This window comes from Pelophylax lessonae (assembly GCF_965119305.1).
Source record: "Pelophylax lessonae genome assembly, chromosome: 9".
Classification (NCBI taxonomy): Eukaryota; Metazoa; Chordata; class Amphibia; order Anura; family Ranidae; genus Pelophylax; species Pelophylax lessonae.
In genome coordinates, this window is record NC_138776.1 from 180068733 (window position 1) to 180089925 (window position 21193).

General features: G+C 40.9%; 1 protein-coding gene across 17 annotated transcripts in view; it reads right to left on the minus strand.

The window, feature by feature from the left end:
• KCNMA1 (potassium calcium-activated channel subfamily M alpha 1) overlaps positions 1–21193 on the minus strand; it is a gene marked incomplete at its 3' end in the record, with an annotated part of 993244 nt that overhangs the window by 39138 nt on the left and 932913 nt on the right. For 9 of the 17 annotated variants that reach the window (XM_082268088.1, XM_082268100.1, XM_082268096.1 and 6 more), the window contains 6 exons: positions 16174–16287; positions 11753–11836; positions 9872–10002; positions 6005–6199; positions 5344–5462; positions 4961–5185 (listed from right to left, as the gene is read on the minus strand). In XM_082268088.1, coding sequence (XP_082124214.1) covers positions 4961–5185; positions 5344–5462; positions 6005–6199; positions 9872–10002; positions 11753–11836; positions 16174–16287 — 868 coding nt within the window. Of the gene's footprint in view, positions 1–4935; positions 5186–5343; positions 5463–6004; positions 6200–9871; positions 10003–11752; positions 11837–16173; positions 16288–21193 lie in introns of those variants that run through there. The other 8 variants (XM_082268091.1, XM_082268089.1, XM_082268094.1 and 5 more) reach the window with 3 other exon arrangements.

The following is a 21193-nucleotide window of genomic DNA, read 5'->3' on the forward strand; positions in this document are numbered from 1 at the left end:
TACACAATTGTCCAGCAGGGGCACAGTTCTGGAGGATGAGGAGGAGGAGGAGATGGAACCATCTTCACAGCAGGGTGGCACCCAGGCCAGCTCATGGCCATCACTGGTGCATGGCTGGGGGGATACAGAGGACACAGACTATACACCTCCCACAGAGGACAGCCTTTCGTTGCCTCTGGGCAGCCTGGCACACATGAGCGATTACATGCTGCAGTGTCTCCACAATGACCGCCGAGTTGCCCACATTCTAACTTGTGCGGATTACTGGGTGGACACGCGGCTGGATCCCTGTTACAAGGACAACGTACCGTCCTTAATTCACTCACTGGAGCGCGATCGCAAGATGCACGAGTACGAGCGCACGCTGGTACACGCCATGCTGCTGGCATTCCCACCTGACAGAGGGGCCACAGTGGAAGCACAAGGCCAAGGCAGAGGAGGAGGAGGAAGAGGTCACCAACGCAACCAGGGCACCGCCAGCACTTCAGAAGGCAAGGTTAGCATGGCCGAAATGTGGAAAAGCTTTGTCAGCACGCCACAACAAACAGCAGCACCAGCAGCTCATATGGAACGTTTTAGCAGGAGGCAGCATTTCACCAACATGGTGGAGCAGTATGTGTGCACACGCCTACATGTAGTGAATGACGGGTCTGCCCCCTTCAACTTCTGGGTCTCCAAATTGGGCACATGGCCTGAGCTTGCCCTTTACGCCTTGGAGGTGCTGGCGTGCCCTGCAGCCAGTGTATTATATGAACGTGTATTTAGCACGGCTGGAGGCGTTATCACAGACAAGCGCAGCCGCCTGTCCAGAGACAATGTGGACAAGCTCACGTTCATTAAAATGAACCAGGCATGGATCCCACAGGACTTTTCCGTACCTTGTGCAGAATAGAGATGGATACCGACCTTACCCAGCCATTGTTATATTTTTGATCTTTCTCACTCTTTTGGGGTGTACCCTAATTTAAAATGACTGAAAAAAAAGCAGTGTTGGCTACCTCGTCCCCCTCCACCGCCGCTTCCACCTACACCGCCACATCAACCTCCCTCCTACTCCATATGGGCCTCATCTTTCACAGATGAAGAAAATTGTTTTTTTTTTCAGTTTTTTTTTTTGTTGTTTTAAGTTATTTCCCTATCCACATTTGTTTGCAGAGCACTTGCCATGCTCTTAACAGGCTTAGCTGATCAGCAGTCAAAGAATCCTGCGCACGTGGATGTGGAAAAGACATCCTTGAGATTTAATTTAACAAAGTGTATTTGCCAAGCCATTCACGCAATAGTGCATGATCTAACTGACTGTGGACAAAAGCATCCATAATGATAGAACTAGGGTTTCAAGCCATGCATTCAGACGGCAATTAAACCCAACCACAGGAACCTCCCACCTATGCAGGACACGTTCCTCAATAGGATAATGTTGAGTCTAGCGTTTTGTGGGAGTAAAAATCTTCTCCATACAAGGTAAGTTCCCATAAAGAACAAGTTTTACTAGCAAGTGGATAGGGAAAGTCTGGGGTTAAGTGTAGGTCTAAGTATTTGAGGGACCTAATGCTGGATAGCCTGGGGTTAGCAGACTCCGGCTGCTCTAATGCATGACAGAAGTGTACAGCATAATTAGGAATAGCATTGGTATCCCTAAACTTGGCTGCAATCTTGCATCCTAGTCCAATCCCTCAACTGCCACCTCCTCCTCAGGCAACATCTCTGGCACAAGGACAACATCTAAGAGGATGATAAGGAATGCAGAGGTGAGCAGTGCTGGTAGAGGGTAGCAAAATGGTGCAGAGGTGAGCTGTGCTGCAAGAAATGCAGAAATGCAAGGGATGCAGAAGTGAGCAGTATTGGAAGAGGGTTGCAAAAGATGCAGAAGCAGGCAGTGTTGGAGAAGGAGCACAATGTGAAACCCTGGTGCTAGGGGTGTATGCTTGTGGGGTCCTAGAACCTGGGTTTCAGACTGTTGGGAGGCACCAGTGTCAGCTCCCTTCCTGTGGCAATTAAGTGATTGCACAGAATACAGGGGCAATTTAGATTTGACACTGTGCGGTTAAAAAAGGAGCTTCTGTAGTCCAACGATGTCTTCATGCAGCTGGTTCTTCTCAGTTTTGTGGGTCCCAGCACCACCATCTTTGGATTTGAGAGACAGCCTTGACTTTCTACAAAATCATAGCCAGCTCGCCATTGTACATGTGTGGCAGGCATACTGGTCCTGCATTTGATTCATCCATTCATTCCAAAATCAAATGTTAAAAGCAAACAAAATCTTAAAATACTTTTAGACATTTTAATTTTTGGTTTTGATCAGCTATATGAACTTTCTGGGAAAAGTGTGACAGCTGACAACAGTCCAGCCAATAGGATACTACCAAAATAATTGTGGAATTTGTTAATTTGCACTAGTTATAAAAGAGTGTTTTTTTTTTTTATCGTGAAAAAATTAATGATCATTTCACTGTCCATGACTGAAACACACAAAACCGCCGCAGTCAAAAGACAAAGCCATAGTAGATAGATGATAGACTAGGCAGATCTTTTACTGAAATAAATTTAAAAAGTTCAATTTTCGGGAAGCTTTGGATGACAATAACATATACAGTTTCTAGAACATGATATAAACTAAATTGGAACAAGTTAGATATAGTGTTTTCAGTAGGTAATTCATTCAGTCAATAAAAGAATAATAATAATAATTGCAGGTATAAAGTGCAGGCCCTGACACTTCTGGGTAGCCCATCATACACAATGATGGACTACCTTCTGGCCAATGGAAACATGTAGGAAGGAGGAGGAGGGGGAGACATGATTTGTCAAAGCCTGGAAAAGCCAAAGCATTGTCTGCCAAAAAAAGAAGGAATTTAGTCATAATGACAGGGTTTTGGAGGCTGCTCCTGCAGTATCTTGTAGGCAACTCATACCAGTAACACAAGTCTCATTAACAAAGCAAATACAAACTTTAAGGGGTGAAGAACTGTCACCCATTATACATTTTATCCTTCAAATGTATGAGCTACGGTACCTTAACTATTACTACAAGTTGTGCTATGACAAATGTCTTCTTGATAAGAATAGTGGCTGATGTCACAGCTAGTACAATAATGAACACCATTTTCTCAGATGGTTTACCATAGCCAACGAGCATCTAATAAACCAACAATTCTTTCCTCTCTTTTTACCTTGGACATATGTCATATACACATGCAGTAGCGTACAGTCTTTACATGTCTACTTACTCAAGCTAACCACCTTCAACCAAACCTCAAGAGGCAACAAAAACTGGTCAGTTTAGTTGTCAAAAATGCCACTGCCAAGAATCATGTTTTCTATGGCAACCACAAATAAATGTTTCCAACTTTATAAGCCCTTTCATATAACTAAAAAAGTGTGAGCACCTATAAAATGTATGCATTGTATCAGTGCTATCTCCTCAGACTGGTTGTTCTCAACCAACAGTCCTCAGACTACTGCTGCTAAACAGATCCACTGACTACCATCTGTGGTATCCCAGCAGGGAGAAACAATTATAAACAGAAATGATAAAATGCTTCATTTTTTATTCTGGGAAATATCACACAGAGTTTAGGTTATGTTAATGAAATATGTTAAACAGCCAAGAAAATTGCTATATTAAAGGCAGCCCTCACACCTTATAAAAAAAAATGTAAAACAGTCAATGTTGCTGGGGAAGGTTAAGAATCATTGCTTATTATGGTTTGGTAACTTGTACAATAAGAGAGGGGCCACTCAAATAAATAAAGATCATGTAAGCCATTGGAAGAGAAATTTGTATTTCACTCAAATGAATCATAAAAGTTATCTGTCCCACAAAAACTTCTTGTAGACTGGCACTTAAGTTTCTTAGTTTTGTTTACAACATTTACATTTTATAACATTCGGATACATCTTTTTTTTATCCTTTTCAACTGAAATTTTCTATAATACTGTTTGGTTTCAGCTCCCAATAGATCTTTTCTCCTGACACACATGTAGTTAAACCTTTTAGCATACCTTAAATTAGGTTAGATTCTTTAATGTTTCTTTTGCAAGCAAACAGATACATACGTCCTTAAGGCTGGCCATACAATAAACAGTTTTCTGTACAATTTTCTTTAGATTTACCTTCAACTTTGTAGTACAAAGGCCTGCCTAATAGGATACAATTGAACGTGTTGTATAGTTTTGACCTCATATTATATGGTTTTTGGTAAATCCAACAGAAAATTGAACATGTATGGCCAGCCTAAGTCTTTTGACTCATGGTAATGTACTAGCTCTCAACCCATCATAAAAGGGCAGTCAGTGTAGGAAACTGCCTGTTGAAAAGGTGTCTAAACCTGGCTTTTGGACTTGAGACATAACATCACACTATTTAGGAGGTAACAAGGAATGCCATGCACTCATGACCAAAACACATGAGGAAGGACAATGTACATGAGGCAGGGAGGAGAGCGGCAATATTTACATGAATGCAGTAGGGGATGGACATACATATGGGAAACATAGTCACACATCACAGCTGAATTTAAGCCATATTGATGTAGGCTTCAACAAGGCATTAACAGTTCTGTGGATTATTGGAGATTCTAGAACATATTATTTTCTTTGGCTATATCATTACAACCCTCCTCTTTAGTCTAAAAGAGCAGCCTATAATACTACCCCTTTAAACTGCACACTGTTGTGTGTGTAGAGGTTTCTGGGGCATATAATCAACTCTTGACTGGAATTCAAGGTGTCCTGTGCCGCAGGTATTTTTCAGTTTTGTATTTTTTTTCTTACCCTGTGCAGTTGTGTAATGTTGCGCAAATGCATAGAAAACGGTCTGTTGTTATAAGTAGATCATTAGCCTCTTTGCTGGTCTGTTACTATTGCTCTACAAAGGGGTAATACCCTAATGAATGCATCATCTCCCCTTCCCCTCCCCAACCGTTGCCCCATTTACAGTCTGTCTTCGAGCACGTACTTCTGTTTGTCACGGGTGTCACGAGCTTTTGCGCGGTTCTGACGGTTGGCCGAAGCTGGGATGGAGTGAACAGACGAGCTCTTTTTGCTTGAGGAGTGTGAAGAGTGCGAGGAGTGAGAGAGGCTGGCACGAGATTGGCTGGCATTGTGGTCGAATTGCATCAGGCAGAAGATGAGGTCAGAGGGCACCAACTCAAATTCATAAGGAGGATTTGTGATAACATACCTGGAAGACAAAAGCAGATTTCTCTAACTGGCATGAAGTTTGAGATAAAAAAACTACCCAGAATGTTCGGTGCACAGTATGCAAAGTACACTTCAATACTACTAGCTATTTAAGACATAGCAGAACAAAAAAATAAACCTTATCTAATGTCTACTTACCTTTTCGTACATTGACTTGGTGTATTTAAGTGTGCATCACGTAGTCTATATATACCGAAGCATAGCATGTTATAAGTTTTCAGAGCTTTGCAATACAAATCCCCATAACATCCACCATCCTGCAAAAGGCAAGACAAAAAAAATTAGATGTCTACATATGTATTATTTGGGCAATCAGCAGAGTTACATGTCCGTGCAAGGTGCCTCTTCATTTCTTTTTTATGACAAAGCAGTATGCCTGCCTTAACGTATATTAAGAATAATACCATTTCAATGAAAAATCTCAGCATGCATAGACAACCTGTGTTTTTTTGTCAATGCTTGCACAAGTAAAGGTTTTTTGTGCTTTATGTAGATCATTCATGGTTTAGGAATTGGTACTGTCTCAGACCACCTCCTGCATGGAAATGCCTCACTGCATAACCACCTTTTCTCATTTGAAAGAGTTTAGTTCTGGGTGAAGCACAATTGCTTTCCTTCTTTCTGTCTAATAATATTATATGACTAAAAGACATGAGTTGATCGTTGAACAATAAAGTTGTTTTTAGAATGGATGATAATCTCATGTTCATGGGAAGTCCTCAATCAAATAGCCAATGTGCCAATAAAGATTGAGAAGATATCCATTAAACTGCTCTGTACTTGACTGGCTCTTCCTTACCCCAAGGTCAGCAAATGGACCATCATACAATGCCAGCTGGGCCACTCGGCAGCGATCCCTGTTGGCCAGAGTTTGTGGGGTGCTGTATCCCCCACGTAATGCATTCTCTTCTGCTATCAGGGCCTCTAGCTCTGGTGTTGCACCTCCCGTCACCAACGTTCTGATCAGCGTTAAAATATTGTCATTGAAGTATGTCTAGGATTATAAAAAAAATGTAAACAGGTCAATAGTGCAGTCATCAACAGAGAATGAAATACAAGTATTAAAAACATAAAAATCATAATGAGAGAAAAAACATATAAATTATTTTCAATGACAGTTGAGTTCATGTCATGGCTAGTCAAACTTGCTCTGAAGGGTAAAAGCAAATATACATCATGAAATAGGATTTTATTATCTAAAAACTCATTAAGAATACAAGCAGGAACCAATTGATTTACTTAGTGCACATCTCTGTGAGAAGAATCTAGTTGGTGTTTGAGGTTTAAAGTATAACCATAGCCAAAACTTTTTTTTTTTTTTTCATTTTGGATTGAGTAAGGGATTTTTTTTGTATGCCTTTTGTGTCCCATTGGGGAGAATTATCTTTACTTCCTGTCCCATAGCCAAACCGGAAATAGGAGGAAATGCCTGCAAATTAAGGGAAGTGGAGACCCAGTGAGGTCTATTCATTAGTCAGGAGGCTTAAACCGTTTTGGCTGGACTTTTGTTTTATACTGTGTTTCTTACCCCTGCGTGGGAATAATTTTTGTTTGCTGTACACGTTGACCAATAAACATGGACAGGAAGCCTTTTAACCATACATATGGCTTGGTCTCTGCAAGCTCTCCACTTGAAGCTGAACCCCACACTCCCCAACGGGGACACAAACAGCAATAAAAACCTAACAGGTGTTCTAATCCCTCTTCCACTCTATCCAAAACAAAAAAAAAAGTTTGCCTTTAATTATACTTTTACACAAATCTTACAGAAGGGTTTTAAAGCAGAACTAAACCCTCCTATTTTTTTACAGCCAGGGAAGCTGCCATCTTAACTTCTGTTTGATCTGCAGATGCCATGGTGCTGCACATTTGATGTGTTATGACACCATCAATTAGATAGCTTGACCGTTTATTGTCAAGTTTACTGTCACATTTATCAATCACAGGATGCTTTGAATGTACCGGTTTTGGGAAACCATTAAAATCCATGGGTTTAGTTCCGCTTCAATGCCAATTAATTCCCAATATTTTATTTACCTTTTATCCAGGAATAACATACTTACAAGCCCAGCGAATCCTGCGTTGGCATTTTTTTTCCACTTTTTAGGACTGTGGAGTGAGTGGGTTAGAATGCTGTAAGGTGTTATTTTTGTATGTATTTCAGCTTTAAATTTAGAACATCAGCCAAGCAGGTTGGACAATAAAATGTATGAAGATGCGTTTTATTTACTTAGCCAGTCAAAATGTTAATCGTATTTTGTAAGAGTTGCTTGAGGTCATGATTGTTGTGTGTATTCATTTTGATGCGATCACATTTTTGACTATATGTATCAACATGCTTAACAGTGGTACAACTAGTACAAACGTTTGGCAAACACTTAATCCTCAGAATAGGTAGACTCAATGTTTAGTACCATTGTGTTGGTGTGGTACTGTTGGTTTTGTTTTTTGTTTTCTAGTTTTTAAGTGTTAGGTTAAAGTTTGAAGTTAAATGTTAAAGTTCAACTAAAGGCTACAGTATAATGGTCTAAACAAGCACCAAATACAGTTACTATGTGATGCACAACCCTTTAAAAAGTAAACAAAAAACTTCCTTCACCATCCCACACTGACCCAAGTCTTTGTTCATTTGTTCCTCACACATTCTTCTCCCAGACACTGCAGCTCACAGTGGGAAGGTTTCAGCAGCAGAGGCAGTGCTCTGAATCCAGAAAGCAGTGGGCAGGACTAGACGTGGCCAGGTTCTGACTGACAAGTTCCGGGTTTATAAATTAGCAGTGACAATGCTGATAGTCACAACCCCTGCAAGGTTTGTTTTTTCATCCCACTATTGGGAGCAGCCACAGCCTAATGCCCCGTACACACGTTCCGATAATCGTACGACAAAACTCGCTTTCGACCTGATCGCACGATATTCTGATCGTTAGTACACAGCTTTCGACAGCCGATCATGACAAACAGGGACAAACAGGAAAACTTCTGTCTTACGACAGCTTATCGAATGACAATCGTTTCATCAGTACAGTATGCGTCCGCTAAAAATCGATCGACAAAGACCGCGCATGCTCAAAAACACTAAAATAGCATGGAAAAGGCCTGGCTGCCATTGTTTTTGTTTTGCACCATCTGATACGTAGCTAAGCAACCAGGCAGCTTTTTGCAGAATCGTACGTCAAAAATCATACGGTTTGTACACATTGTTGAATTCGATGTTAGTATCATGCAAAAAAATGCGAACGATAAGTCGTCCGATTATCTGAACGTGTGTACGGGGCATAAATGATAGTGGCAACACTGCTCCGAATTCAGGAGCAGTACAGCATTGTTGCCACACCATCACAGAAAATTGCATTAGGTGGACTTAATTGGCAGGCCCAACAGGTAGTTGTAGGACTTTGCAAGAGGACTAAGAGCAAACTGCAAATGTAGACACACTTAGAATGCTGCAGTGCATAACTTTTAAAAGGATGCATAGTTCTACTGCTAAATCCTTAATAAATAAACTGGTATGTTTTCCTTTTTTAAAGGAATAAGGGATTGCTTGGAAAGGGAGATTCTGTTTGTAATAAAGGTTTGCATAATATAATAATGCTAAGGAACACTAATACACTGTACAAGTCATTTGACAACTCTAAATTTCAGAAATGACTGACTTACGTGGAGTGAACAGTAAGCGCTGACTTTAGCACGAAACACGTTACCTTTTATGTTCCTGTCATACCTGTGATGTGATTTTTTAATGCTTCAATAAAGATACTAAGGAGTGCAGCAATATCCTGGATTTGTGCATGTTACTGGAGTGAAGGGGATATTTTCCTTCAGAAATATGGAACATTTTCTTATTGATTTGCACTAGTGTTTCGAACTGGATTTCCAAATGACCAGGTGCAAAAAAAAAAAAGTATTCCTCCAATGAATAACTTAATAAGGGGCATGACAATATGTAATTGTTGTAGTGAAAGCTTGATTGCATTTTTAGACATGACATGCATTGGTTTGGAAGCTTGCTTTTGTCTTGCTAATGTCACAGCCGATTATCCCTTGCTGGACTAAGGTCTTGGGTGTTTTAGAACTCTTTCAGCTGCTCTGACATGAACATATATCAATTAAACATTCATCTAAATGATATACAGGCTGGTGGCCTTAAAAAAAAAAAAAAAAAAAAAAAAAAAAAAAAAATAGGATATGTAGAAGGCTTCATATTTTCATCCTTTGTGACATTCTGGCTGTATATGTACGGTCGAGCTCACCATGCTTGTTAAATATTAATCAGGCACACTGGAACATGACTGCTTCATTAGAATCATGCAATTTAGCTCATTGCAGTATACTCAAGTCCATCAAGGAACCAAATGCCATGCATTGAGCAAACAATGCTGAGACAGACTGTAATAGTTCAGTTCAGTCAAGTGACATAGCTGGAATGACACCATAAAAAAGAGCATGTATCTGTGATAAGTATTAGGTAGAGGAGAACTAGGTAAAAATAATTTAAAGGTACCGTGATGACATAGGGATTGAATGCATTGCTGGCGTCAGCATTTTCTGCATTCTTATGCAAATTTATCAAACGTAAACCATCCTACAAAGGCTGACTTCGTTATTTATTAGATAACAAGTGTTCTTGACTAACACTGACACAGTTATTTGTAAGAAAATCACTTACTGCACTCATGAGCGAGTCCAGCACGCTTACGGCAAAGGCAGTTCCACAGGCAAAAGGCTGGGTCAGATAGAGCTCAGTGTCCGGGTCATCATCATCATCTTGATCCAGGAACTGAACATTGGAATCATTCACTGCAAACCACAAACAAAGTGATTAGCTCTAGAATAGAACAGGTTACACTTTTGAGGACTATACCTAACTTACTAGGGAACATCCTGCTTGTAACATGCTGGCCTTAGGAGCTCACAGTGAGAAGTTTTCGTTTTTTTCTGTTCCTTTTATAGCATCCCTTATGGGGAAACAACATCTTACACCCCCCCCCCCCCCCTACGGATACTACAAAAAGCCAGCTCAAAGTTTGATTCCGTTCTGCTAAAACTGTACAAGTTTTTTTTTTTTTTTTTGTAAGTATATATCCTTCCCCAAAACAAGCTACAGAAATGCAGCTAGTATAGAGATCATTAAAGTCTCCAGCAATTCACACTGTGTACCAGAATAGGTTACTAAGTACACTGCTACTTAAAGCAAATCAAATATACTGTTTATGCCAAAAAGCCAGAGATAAACTCAAGGGTATTGTAAGTATGCAAACAGCCATAAATCAAATGGGTAGCGAAGCTTTGCAGACGCATAAAAGAATGGGCAAAATAGGTGTGCACAGTGGATTAATCCTTCTGCCTGTGTTTCTGTATTTCTTTCTACCCTGTTTATCTCTAAACCTCCCACTGCCCCCAAGAAAAGCAGAATCTATCTGCTCTTCAATAACCCAAGAGCTTGATCACTCCAGAGGAGTCAGAAATGAGAAACAAACACTAGGAAAAGGCTGCAAGGCATGTGGAGTCTTGGGTTTTTGCCTTTTGAATCATGTCTCCCTTGTCTGAACAGCCAATCATACTGACAGACAAACAGGAGCTGGAGGCAGCTAAGTATCAGCTCTGTTATAAGAAAAGATTCTGTATCAGAGGTTATCGTGATCAAAGTCATACTGATGTCGGCGTGAGAACTACGAACAGAAAATCGTTACTGAAGATGCAAACCAGTTTCACTTAAAAACTAGAGCCACGCACACAAGGTACAAAATAGAGGCAGCCAAAACCAAAAGCACTGCATGATATTGTAAAGAGGCGCTCTCCCTCCCACAGCCAAAAAGGATAGCACTTAAAACACTGAATGATAAATACAAAAAATGAACTAAAATTGAAAACAATATGTACTGTATAAATGCAGTTTAGGGGTGCAACCAGTCCAACAACAGAGTGCAATGCATTTTATATGCATTAGACCTTATCAAATGAACTCCCCCATTAAGAGCTCTTTCACACCAGTGGTTCTCCTCCCATGGAGTCTATGATAGATGGCTGGTCACATGGCTGCTGCCAATCTGAGGAAATATTTTACATGATCAGTAGCTGTTTTACTGTGATTGCCTAATGAAGATAAGGCTGAGAAGGGAAAATATGTGTATGAAAGAGCCCTAATATACTAGTTCCAGGGTTGTTAAAACCACATTCTGTTCCACTTAACTACTGCAATGAATTGGCAATTAGCACAAATGGTGTAATACAGACGGCAGTATACATTTTAGCACATAATATTTTTTAATGCTTTAAAATAGAAAAGAAAATTGCATTGTAGGAAGGGGACAGAAGAATTTTACCATTAAAATTATTTGCACAAGCAAGGGGAGTTCATATGATCCAATCCTCCAAAGTACCTTTCAAGGTAATAAGAATCCCGGGATTAAACCCATGCAGTGGTTTGCCTTAACACACAGAGTTCATCTTTTTTGAGCTGTGTTTGCTGGTTGCTCCTCTCAGTGGGTCAGCCATATAATTACCACAGTGACAAAAAGGTAAAGAAAGAAGAGGGGCTTCTCCTTACCCAATTCTGTAATTATTGGTATGTGAGTTCCACTGTTTTTTTCCTGACTGAGTGAAATCAAAGGCAGCAGTTTGCCAGGCTTAGCTGAACGGTGAAAGTGTTAGATGGGGATAAGGCAGGAGAGGTTTAAAGAGAAAACACAGAGAGAGGGTGAGGCAATAAAGCAGCTCCAGAACTGAGCATGTGAAAGGACAGAGACACATAGAAGGAAAAGGACTGAGCACAGATGTATCTCAAACATATTCATAGCTGTGTGACACAATACACCTAGCTGCTACATGTTTGATATGCAATACAGAAAGTTGCATATAAACGTCAGAGTCAACTAGAAATGTAGAACCAATAACCGGTTGATAACAGCTACATAAACTTCCAAGGCATCTGTTTATTAACAAGGGCTGAAACATCCTAGATACTATCTTGTTGCTCAATGTGCACAAAAACTTTATCCAGAACTACAGCACCCCAACTAGATTTGCATCATTCGTACCAGATTTTCAGACTGACTAAATTTATACACTTCTTTTATTCACAAGAGGATGCCTATTGTTGACTGCAGAGAGACAGAGGGATCCAGACAACCTTTACTTGTCATTTATTGACCTACTGTATGAGGTGATGTTGTGTACCTGAATATAAAATAGCTGAAAAAAGCACCAGGTGATCACAGCAACTGCCACTGCTTTCCTCCTTCTCAAAATACTAACTGCCTAGCTGTTTCTAGGATGTATACTTTCTGAGTACTTAATCTGGAGCAAATGTGCATGCTGTAAAGCCAGACAAACTCTGAAGCTGGACCCTACAGGAAGACAGAAGCTGGCATTTTCATTGAATAAAGTTAGCAATGGTTGATTTATTTCTCTCTCTGTAATGGAGCGCCTGCAGGCTATAAAAGTCACTGGCACTGTTGTAATGTTGAGCCCAAGAAAGAGAGATCCAAGCCTGGTAATACTAATTAAAAGATCAACGTTTATTCAAAAATACTATAATCTAATTAAACATCCACTTGTGCAAAAAGTAAGGCTTCCATGAGGCTTTAAAACATAATATTGCTGCGCTAAAATATAATATAAAACATTCAATATGCGAAAAGCAGCCAACACAAATCTTTGGAAACAGAAAGATCAATAGCAATAGAAATACAAATGTGGCGCTAATCTTGTAAGATTAATCAAAGAAATCTTTGATATTAGTGGATAATAAGCAACAGTTCCAATTCTTTCCCATGGATAAAAAAAAACTTCCAAAAGTTCTCTCTCTCCCCTTCTTTTGGAAGTTTTTATTTATCCATGGGAAAGAATTGGAACTGTTGCTTATTATCCACTAATATCAAAGATTTCTTCCATGAGGCTTTGCAGATCAGATGAGCCGGCTGGAGTGGTGGATTACTCGTATGAAGGGGCATGTCCTGAAAAATGTCATCATTGCAACCAGCTCTGTCACATTTCCCCTTGTACTCCCATTACATGCAGCTTGTCTTTCCCACACTCCACTTCTGGCCCGACAGCCACGTCATTCCAGGTGGCTCCATCTTCCGTATTCTCGCGTCTGCCAAAACCCAATTTACAGTCAATACACTGTGGGGGACACTCGGCTCTGCATTGTTTCCTCCTTTGGGACCAGGCAAAGGAGTCATCCACCATCCCAGCCAGCTCCATCTGATCTGCAAAGCCTCATGTAAGCCTCACTTTATGCACAAATAGATGTTTAAATAAATGATGGTACTTTTTAATAAATGTTGACCTTTAAATGAATAATACCTGTGTTTGTTCTCTCTTTCTCGGGCTGAACATAACCGTGCCAGTCTACTTTTACAGACTGCAGGTGCTCCATTACAGACTTGTGCTTATTATCTCCTATTGCTCAAATGAGTAAGTGAGCAGCTAGTGTTTTGAATTACATTAATTGCTTTGCCCAGGTTTTTTCACTCACCTTTGCTACTGGTTTGGATTTATATTTATTTCTCTCTCAGTTACCTATGAAGTGAACCTGTGCTTCACCCCTTGTGGCAAAGAAACCGTTTAACCTTACCCTCCCCAGCTGTTCATATTTACTTCCCCCCTTTGCTCTGTTTAGCCACCAGAAATGAAGAGAAATAACTGCTAGTTATTGTATGAGAAGCATCATGTGACTAACTTCCGTTTCTCCCAAGTGACAGGACTGGTGTTTGAAAACGGACTGCTGAGGCACCCAGGCCTGTGACATGGGGGCCCGGGACAGAGTTTCCTATGCAAGATCTATGTTTTGACTTGGAGTTTATGATGGACTTTTTTTAGTTCAAAGCAGCAGAAAAAAGCAGCAAGAGTGGGAAGGGGAAGAACATATCTGCAGCAGATAAGTGCACCAGTTAAGTGGAACTTTCACTTAGGAGTGCACGGTTGCTTTAGGAGTATGCCTATCCTATTACTAATGCCAGGCTTGACAGATGACATGTTGCCAGCACAGGCAAAAAATTAGGTAAAAATGGATTACAGCACCCTTGCAGAAATAACTGTTTTTAAACAATTGCAAGATTCTTGCTTTTAACTAAGATGGCCAAAAAAGCCACTTCTGTATCAGTTTCTGATTTAGTTTCACTTTGCTAATAGGTTTTTAGGCCAAGACAAAGCCCAGTTTTCTTTCATTCCCACTCCAGTGAGGTGGCAATTACTGGCCTGGCTGAAACACTATCAGCAATGGGTAGTACAGGCATATCCCACTTTTAAGTACACAACAGGACCATGTATGTAAAACTAAAATGTATGTATGTATGTATGAAGCATGTATGTAAAACGAAAATGTACTTATAGTGAAGCAATACCTTTTTTCACTTCTCAATGCATTTAAATACACTTAATACATGTAAATCTTGGTCCCGAACCATAAGTGACAGGGACACCAAACGTGGAGAGCACGTTAAGGGGAGCCAGGACTAAGACATGGTAGATTACCTAGGCTGACCGACCCCAAAAGGACACGTTGTAGTCCTGGGCCTCATCTCGGTGTTCCGCAATGTTGGTGTCCCTGTCACTTATAGTTCAGGAGCAGTGCCGTGTCACTCTGACCAAGAATTTCCGTAGATGCCAATGTTAAAAACCGGCAGCAGTACCACATTAAGCTGGGGTCTATGGGAAATCTTGGTCAGCTTGACATGGCACTGCTGCTGGTTTTTAACTTTGGTGTCTATGGAAAATCTTGGCCAATGATACAAACCAGGAGCAGTGCCATGTCACGTTGACCAAGATTTCCGATCGACGCCAATGGTAAAACCCGGGAGCAGTGCCATGTCAAGCTGACCAAGATTTCCCATAGATGCCAATGTGCTCATACTTGCGAGTGTATGTAAAGTGAGGATACATAAAGCGGATAATGCCTGTATGTTTCTTTTTTACGAGTTTACAATGTCTCGCAGGTTTTCTTTAAAAACAGAAACAAAGCTAGACTACTGGACCACTAATAAAGGCAAAACTATAAATATATTTGTTTCATTTCATCTGAGCTTTGTCAATTTGAACTTTGTCTTTAAATATCATATATATATATAATTCACTGTGTTTTACAAAAAATTTGAACAATATCAATTTGGTACCATTAAAACTAATGAGAAGTGTTTTGTTTTTCTAAGGTTACCTATCTTTAGAGTGGAAATCCAATTCGGTTTTGGATAGAGTGGGAAAGGGTTAAATCCTCTTTCAGGTTTTTATTACTGTAAGTGCCCCCATTGGGGAGATTTCTGACTATTTGTCCTGGAGGCATAATATAAACATAGATTAAATCTCCCTAAAGTGAGTGTAGAGCCCACCTTTATCAGCTGTCAATGGAACAGGTGCATCCATTTTGCAATTTCCCCCCCAGTCCTGTTCTGGTGATATATACTATAGGTTTTGGATTTCCTCTCTGTTTCTATCTTAATGACAATGGTTATCAGGACAGAAAGAAAGGAAAACCTCCCTAATGGATATACAATCTGCAGTATATATCTGACAAGGGTTCCAAAGAATCTCTGCTCTACCCAAATCTATAAAACACATTTTGGCAGAAGTTCAACTATAAAAATGTGTAGCTTTTGGTGTATTATGCTCTCTGAGGACAAGACTTGACACTATGAGAGAATTTATCACAGACTGTAAACTAATAGTAAATACCTTTCTACTAGTGAGGCAAACGTATTACTTGTTACAGGTTTTAAACATGTTTATGCATTTTAGTGCCTACATATGGCTCCTGTACTATATCTGTCTTTATATTGGCCTTACCAAGTATAGGAGTCCAGGCATGATCAGCTGTTTTTCTTCTCTTATCCTCTGACCAAGAGACCCAAAAACATTTCTAAGAGTAGTTTATTAAATGCAGCAGATATATTTATTGGGATGATGGAGTCACAGTGATGCCCAAGCACGTCTGTTGTTTTTTATAAAACATATAATAACAATGTTACTTACCAAGCTCAGTAATGATGGGAATGTTGGCCCCTGTAGTAATAGATGGCTGTCTTGCTAGACCATGCACTGGACTGTTGTCAGGGGAAGAACGGTCCATTCCAGGTGGAGTAAAACCTTAAAGTAAACATAAAAATCAGACAACTGAACAACGGCCGAAGAAGGAATGGTATATTTTAGTAAGTTGTACATGTTGGAAGATAAAATGTGAAACTAAAAATGGCCCGTTGATATTCACGGACAAAAAATAGAACTAGCAAACACGGCTGATGAACCTCATATCTTTGCAGACACCCCCAACAAATGCTCTTGGTGTACTAGAGAGCAACCAGGATAGATTTCAACTTCTTTCAACAGTTTTTGTTTTCCCATGCAAGGCCAGATAGCATTAACAATTCATTTAAAACTGGCCATACATGGAACAAAAGTCAGCTGGTTCAACAGGGACCAATCTAATTTCAACCCCAGCATTGTCACTGTGGTTGTATAGAAGATCTACAGGTCGACATATTAGTAAATATAATAATAGTAGTGATCGACCGATATCGTTTTTTTAATGCGGATACCGATATTTTGGTCATCGGTATCGGCCGATATTTTCGGACATATAAAAAAACTTTTTTTTTTCTAAAGGTACTCCTTGTGGAGGGATCTGGGGGTCTAAAAGACCCCAAACCCCTCCTCGGCACTGAAAAGCATTCAAAACGCCAAGTTTGGCTGTTTTGAATGATGTCAGTTTTTTTAATTTGGCGCCAAGCACCCAGAAGTGATGTCATGACATCACTCCCGGGTTTTTTACATGGAGACCGGCGCATGCGCACTTGCGGCAGGAATACCGGCTTTCACAGGGACACATCTTCATGCTACACCGGGTCTTCTCTTCGGCGGCGGCGATGGAGGTAGGATGCCCAGGTCTCCTGGTGGGATGGGAGACCCGGGTGAGCAGTGGAAGGGGGATGGTATTGACACAGCCCCAAATGATCCACAATGTTTCAAAAGTGATATGGTCCAGAAATAAATAGCATAAAGGTAGATAAAGCACCTGCTCCAGATGGCACCCACCCACAAATCCTAAAAGAATTGAGCTCTGTCATTTCAAAGCCATTTTTTCTAATTTTTAGAGATTCACAATGACTGGAATAGTAACACTGGATTGGCGTAGGGCCAATGTGGTGCCTATATTTAAAAAGGAACCAAAGACTTTACCAAGTAACTATAGACCTGTTAGTTTAACTTCTATAACTGGGAAGATACTGGAGAGTTTAATAAAAGACTACATAGATGAGTTCTTGCTGGAAAAACATATTTTAAGCAACATATAGCATGAATTCTTTAAAGACGGAAAAACAAACCTGAATTATTTTTATAAAGGGAGGTATGGAAAACCTTTGACTCAGGGGTGGATGTGGTATAGTTGGTTTTTGCAAAAGCAGTTCCCCACACGCGTGTAAGGTAAAGTCTATAGGTTTGGAAAGAGAAAAGTGGCTAAAAGACAGAATTCAGAGAGTAGTGGTTAATGATTCATGCTCTGAATGGTCTAGGGATGTCAGTGGTGTAACATATTTTAAAAAAGATATAGGGTGGGATTAAATGTATAATTTCAGACACCAAGCTATGCAGTGAAATAATGTCTCCAACTGACAAGCCAACCTCAATGCACTGCTTAATTGGGCAACTGTGTGGCAAATGAGGTTTATTGTTAATAAATGTAAAGTTTTGCACTTCGGGGCTAAGAACATGCATGCATCATACATACAAGGGGGAGTACAACTGGGGGAATACACAGTGGAGAAGGATATTGGGGGGGGTTTGGAAGATCATAAGCTTAACAATAGCATGCAATGCCAAGCTATGGTTTCCAAAGCGAGCAAAATCCCTTCTTGTATTAAGACAGGTATGGATTGCAGAGAGTGAGATATCATTTTGCCTCTGTACAAATGATTTGCCTTCCTCTGGATCAACTGTGGGTGTGGGATTGTGTATATAGGATTGTACAACTGTTGGTTGAACTAGATGGACTTTTTTTCCACCTGACTAAGTTTTCCCCATGGGCTATAGCCGGCAGTGCTGATCAGTGTATTCTGAATACAATAGCTTAGCAGGAGGATTACCCCGTCCACCTGAAATGTGTGGACGGGGCAGCTGAGTCAGTTTTCTTTGTTCAACCCCCTGGTTGACAAAAAATAAATAAAAAATGGACTTGTGCATGGGCTGCCTTACGCATTTTTTCGTGTTGCCTAGAATTGCTTTCTTTAATCACTGCTGTTTGTAATTATATAAATCTTACAGCTGTGAGAAAACCCTTGACCTTTAAAAATCTTACAACTGTGAGAAAACCCTTGACCTTTAAATCAGTTGTAAAAGGAAGAAGGTTTTTTTTTCAGAAACAAAGTTTATTAAACTGTGCAAAATACAACATGTACTTATAAGGAGTACGACACAGGTCATAAACATTTATACAACAGCAAGTACAGTCCAGTGCCAAAAATATAAAGGAGGGCAACAAAGCAAACAAAAAGACAAGGAAAGAGAAAACAAAAATGTCCCCAAATATCCTATGTGGTCCCAACCGTATAGTATGGGATGGGATGCATGAGTATACCAAAAGCCATGTTCAACAACCGTGTATCTAAAAATGAAAATGTGAAGTACACCAGAAAAAAAAAAAGGAAACAAAACAGCCCCTGAGCACTGCAAAAAGAAAAAAAAATTATGGTAGGCCCCAGCCATAGCGTTAAATGAGTGAGTGAACAGCATGTCCGAGATGACTGCAACCGCTGGTCCCAAATTTTGTTGTATTTATTAGGGCACCCTGTGTTAATATAAATTAGTCTCTTATACAGAAAAGAGGCATTCACCTCAGCAATCCAAGCAGCCAGAGTTGGGGGCGAGGACTGCATCCAGCTCCGAGCCAGCACTTTCCTGGCACTAAATAGCGTTTCATGTGTAAATTTTAGTGAACACTTATCCAACTCCAAGTCCCGAAGCAGACCCAAGAGACACTGCAGAGGATCCAATGAACCCGGGGAGCTCATCTGGTCATGCAGGAACTGTATCACTTGTTCCCAGAAACAGTTAACAGGAGGGCAGCGCCAGAGGAGGTGCTCGAAGGTTCCAACGGATAACAGGCACTTGGGGCAATCCGGGCTGCGAGAAGGGTCAAACTTTGCCAGTCTAACCAGCGTAAGATAGGCCCTGTGAAGGATATAGGTTTGTGTAAGTCTGTCTCTGACATCTTGGGAGACACAGACTTGCCCACCTCCAACACTTCACTCCAGTCCTCATCATCCATCTCCCTGGCATCCGCCTACCAGGTAGATTTAAGAGAGAATGCCAACTGCATAGCCGACGGAGCAATGAGCATATCATAGAAGATGGAGATCAGCTTCTGTGGCTCATTTCCCCTCAGGACCCACAGAACATCCAGGGGTTGCAATTGGGGGTAGGTTCTATCAAATTAAGCTCGCAGTGCATGCCGCAGTTGTATGAACCTAAAAAAAATACCAAAATTCAGCCTTCAAACGTTTTAAGACTACCACTGCAGAGAACATGGGGCAACTGATAAATCCCGTATCGAATCCAGATCTGCGGATCAGGAATAAGTAATCATTCCCCTTAATGTCTATTATACCACAGAGGTGTATCCTCATGGAAAGGAGAGCAGCCTAGTTTCGCAACTTTCAAGTCCCAAATCCGTTTATAGTGAAACGTGAGAGAGAGCCGGTGGGAGCCCCCACATGGCCTCTCAGGATATCACAAAAGGGATGAGGGAAATGACCAGTAGACTCTCTACAATCTAGAGACTCATACTGCTGCCTATCCACTTTGTCAAAATAATACAAATGGGACAGTTGGGCCACTATATAATGAGCCAAGATCAGGGACCGCCAAGCCCCCCAACGAAGTAGGGCCCTCCAAAACAGCTTGTGTCTGGTGGAGCCCCAAATAAATTATTTCAGGAGGGATTCCATGACTTTAAAATATTTCAGCTGAATGTAAACTGGAGAGCGCCTCAGAACATACAATATCTTGGGGAGTAGAACCATCTTCACTAAGCCAATGTGACCCATAACCCCCAATGGCAACTTGGTCCAAATCTGCGTCTTACTCTTAATCAGCGGAAATAGGGGCTCCACATTCAGTTGAATAAAGTCCGACAAGTCCCAGGACACTCGGATCCCCAGATAGCCAATAGAGCTAACCCTCTTCAACGGCAACGAAGCCTGCTCCACCGGAGGAGGAAAGATATCAATAGGGAGGATCTGGGACTTATCCCAATTAATTGTTAAGCCTGAGAAAGCCCCAAAGCTCTCAATAATATGAAGGGCAAGTTCGAGCGAAAGTCCAGAATCAGCAAGGTACAGAATCATATTATTTGCATAGAGACCAACTTTCTCCACCAGAGGACCGGAGCTCAGTCCACTAACCCCAGGGTGGGTCCTCAGGGCCATGGCCAGTGGATCCACTGCCAAAGCATATAATTGGGGAGAAATGGGGCACCCCTGATGCGTCCCCCTGGACAGGGGAAAGGCAGCAGAGGTCCACCCATTTGAAACCACCCTTGCTCTCGGGGCAGTATATAATATACAAAGCCACTTGAATAAATTAGGGCCAAAACCGAAGCAGCGAAGACACTGCCACAGATAGGTCCATTTAACAGAATCAAAGGCCTTGGCTGAGTCCAGTAAAACCACCACCCTGGTGCCAATCTGAGTGAGAAGCCTGAAGATTCATATACAAGTGACCAATTTTGTTTAATATCTTCATAAGTGATATTGCAAAAGGCCTCGATGGTAAGGTTTGTCTTTTTGCTGATGACACAAAGATATGTAACAGGGTTGATGTTCCTGGAGGGAAATGCCAAATGGAAAAGGATTTAGGAAAACTAGAAGAATGGTCAGAACTCTGGCAACTGAAATTTAATGTGGATAAGTGCAAGATAATGCACCTGGGGCGTAAAAACCCAAGGGCAGAATATAGAATATTTGACACAGTCCTGACCTCAGTATCTGAGGAAAGGGAT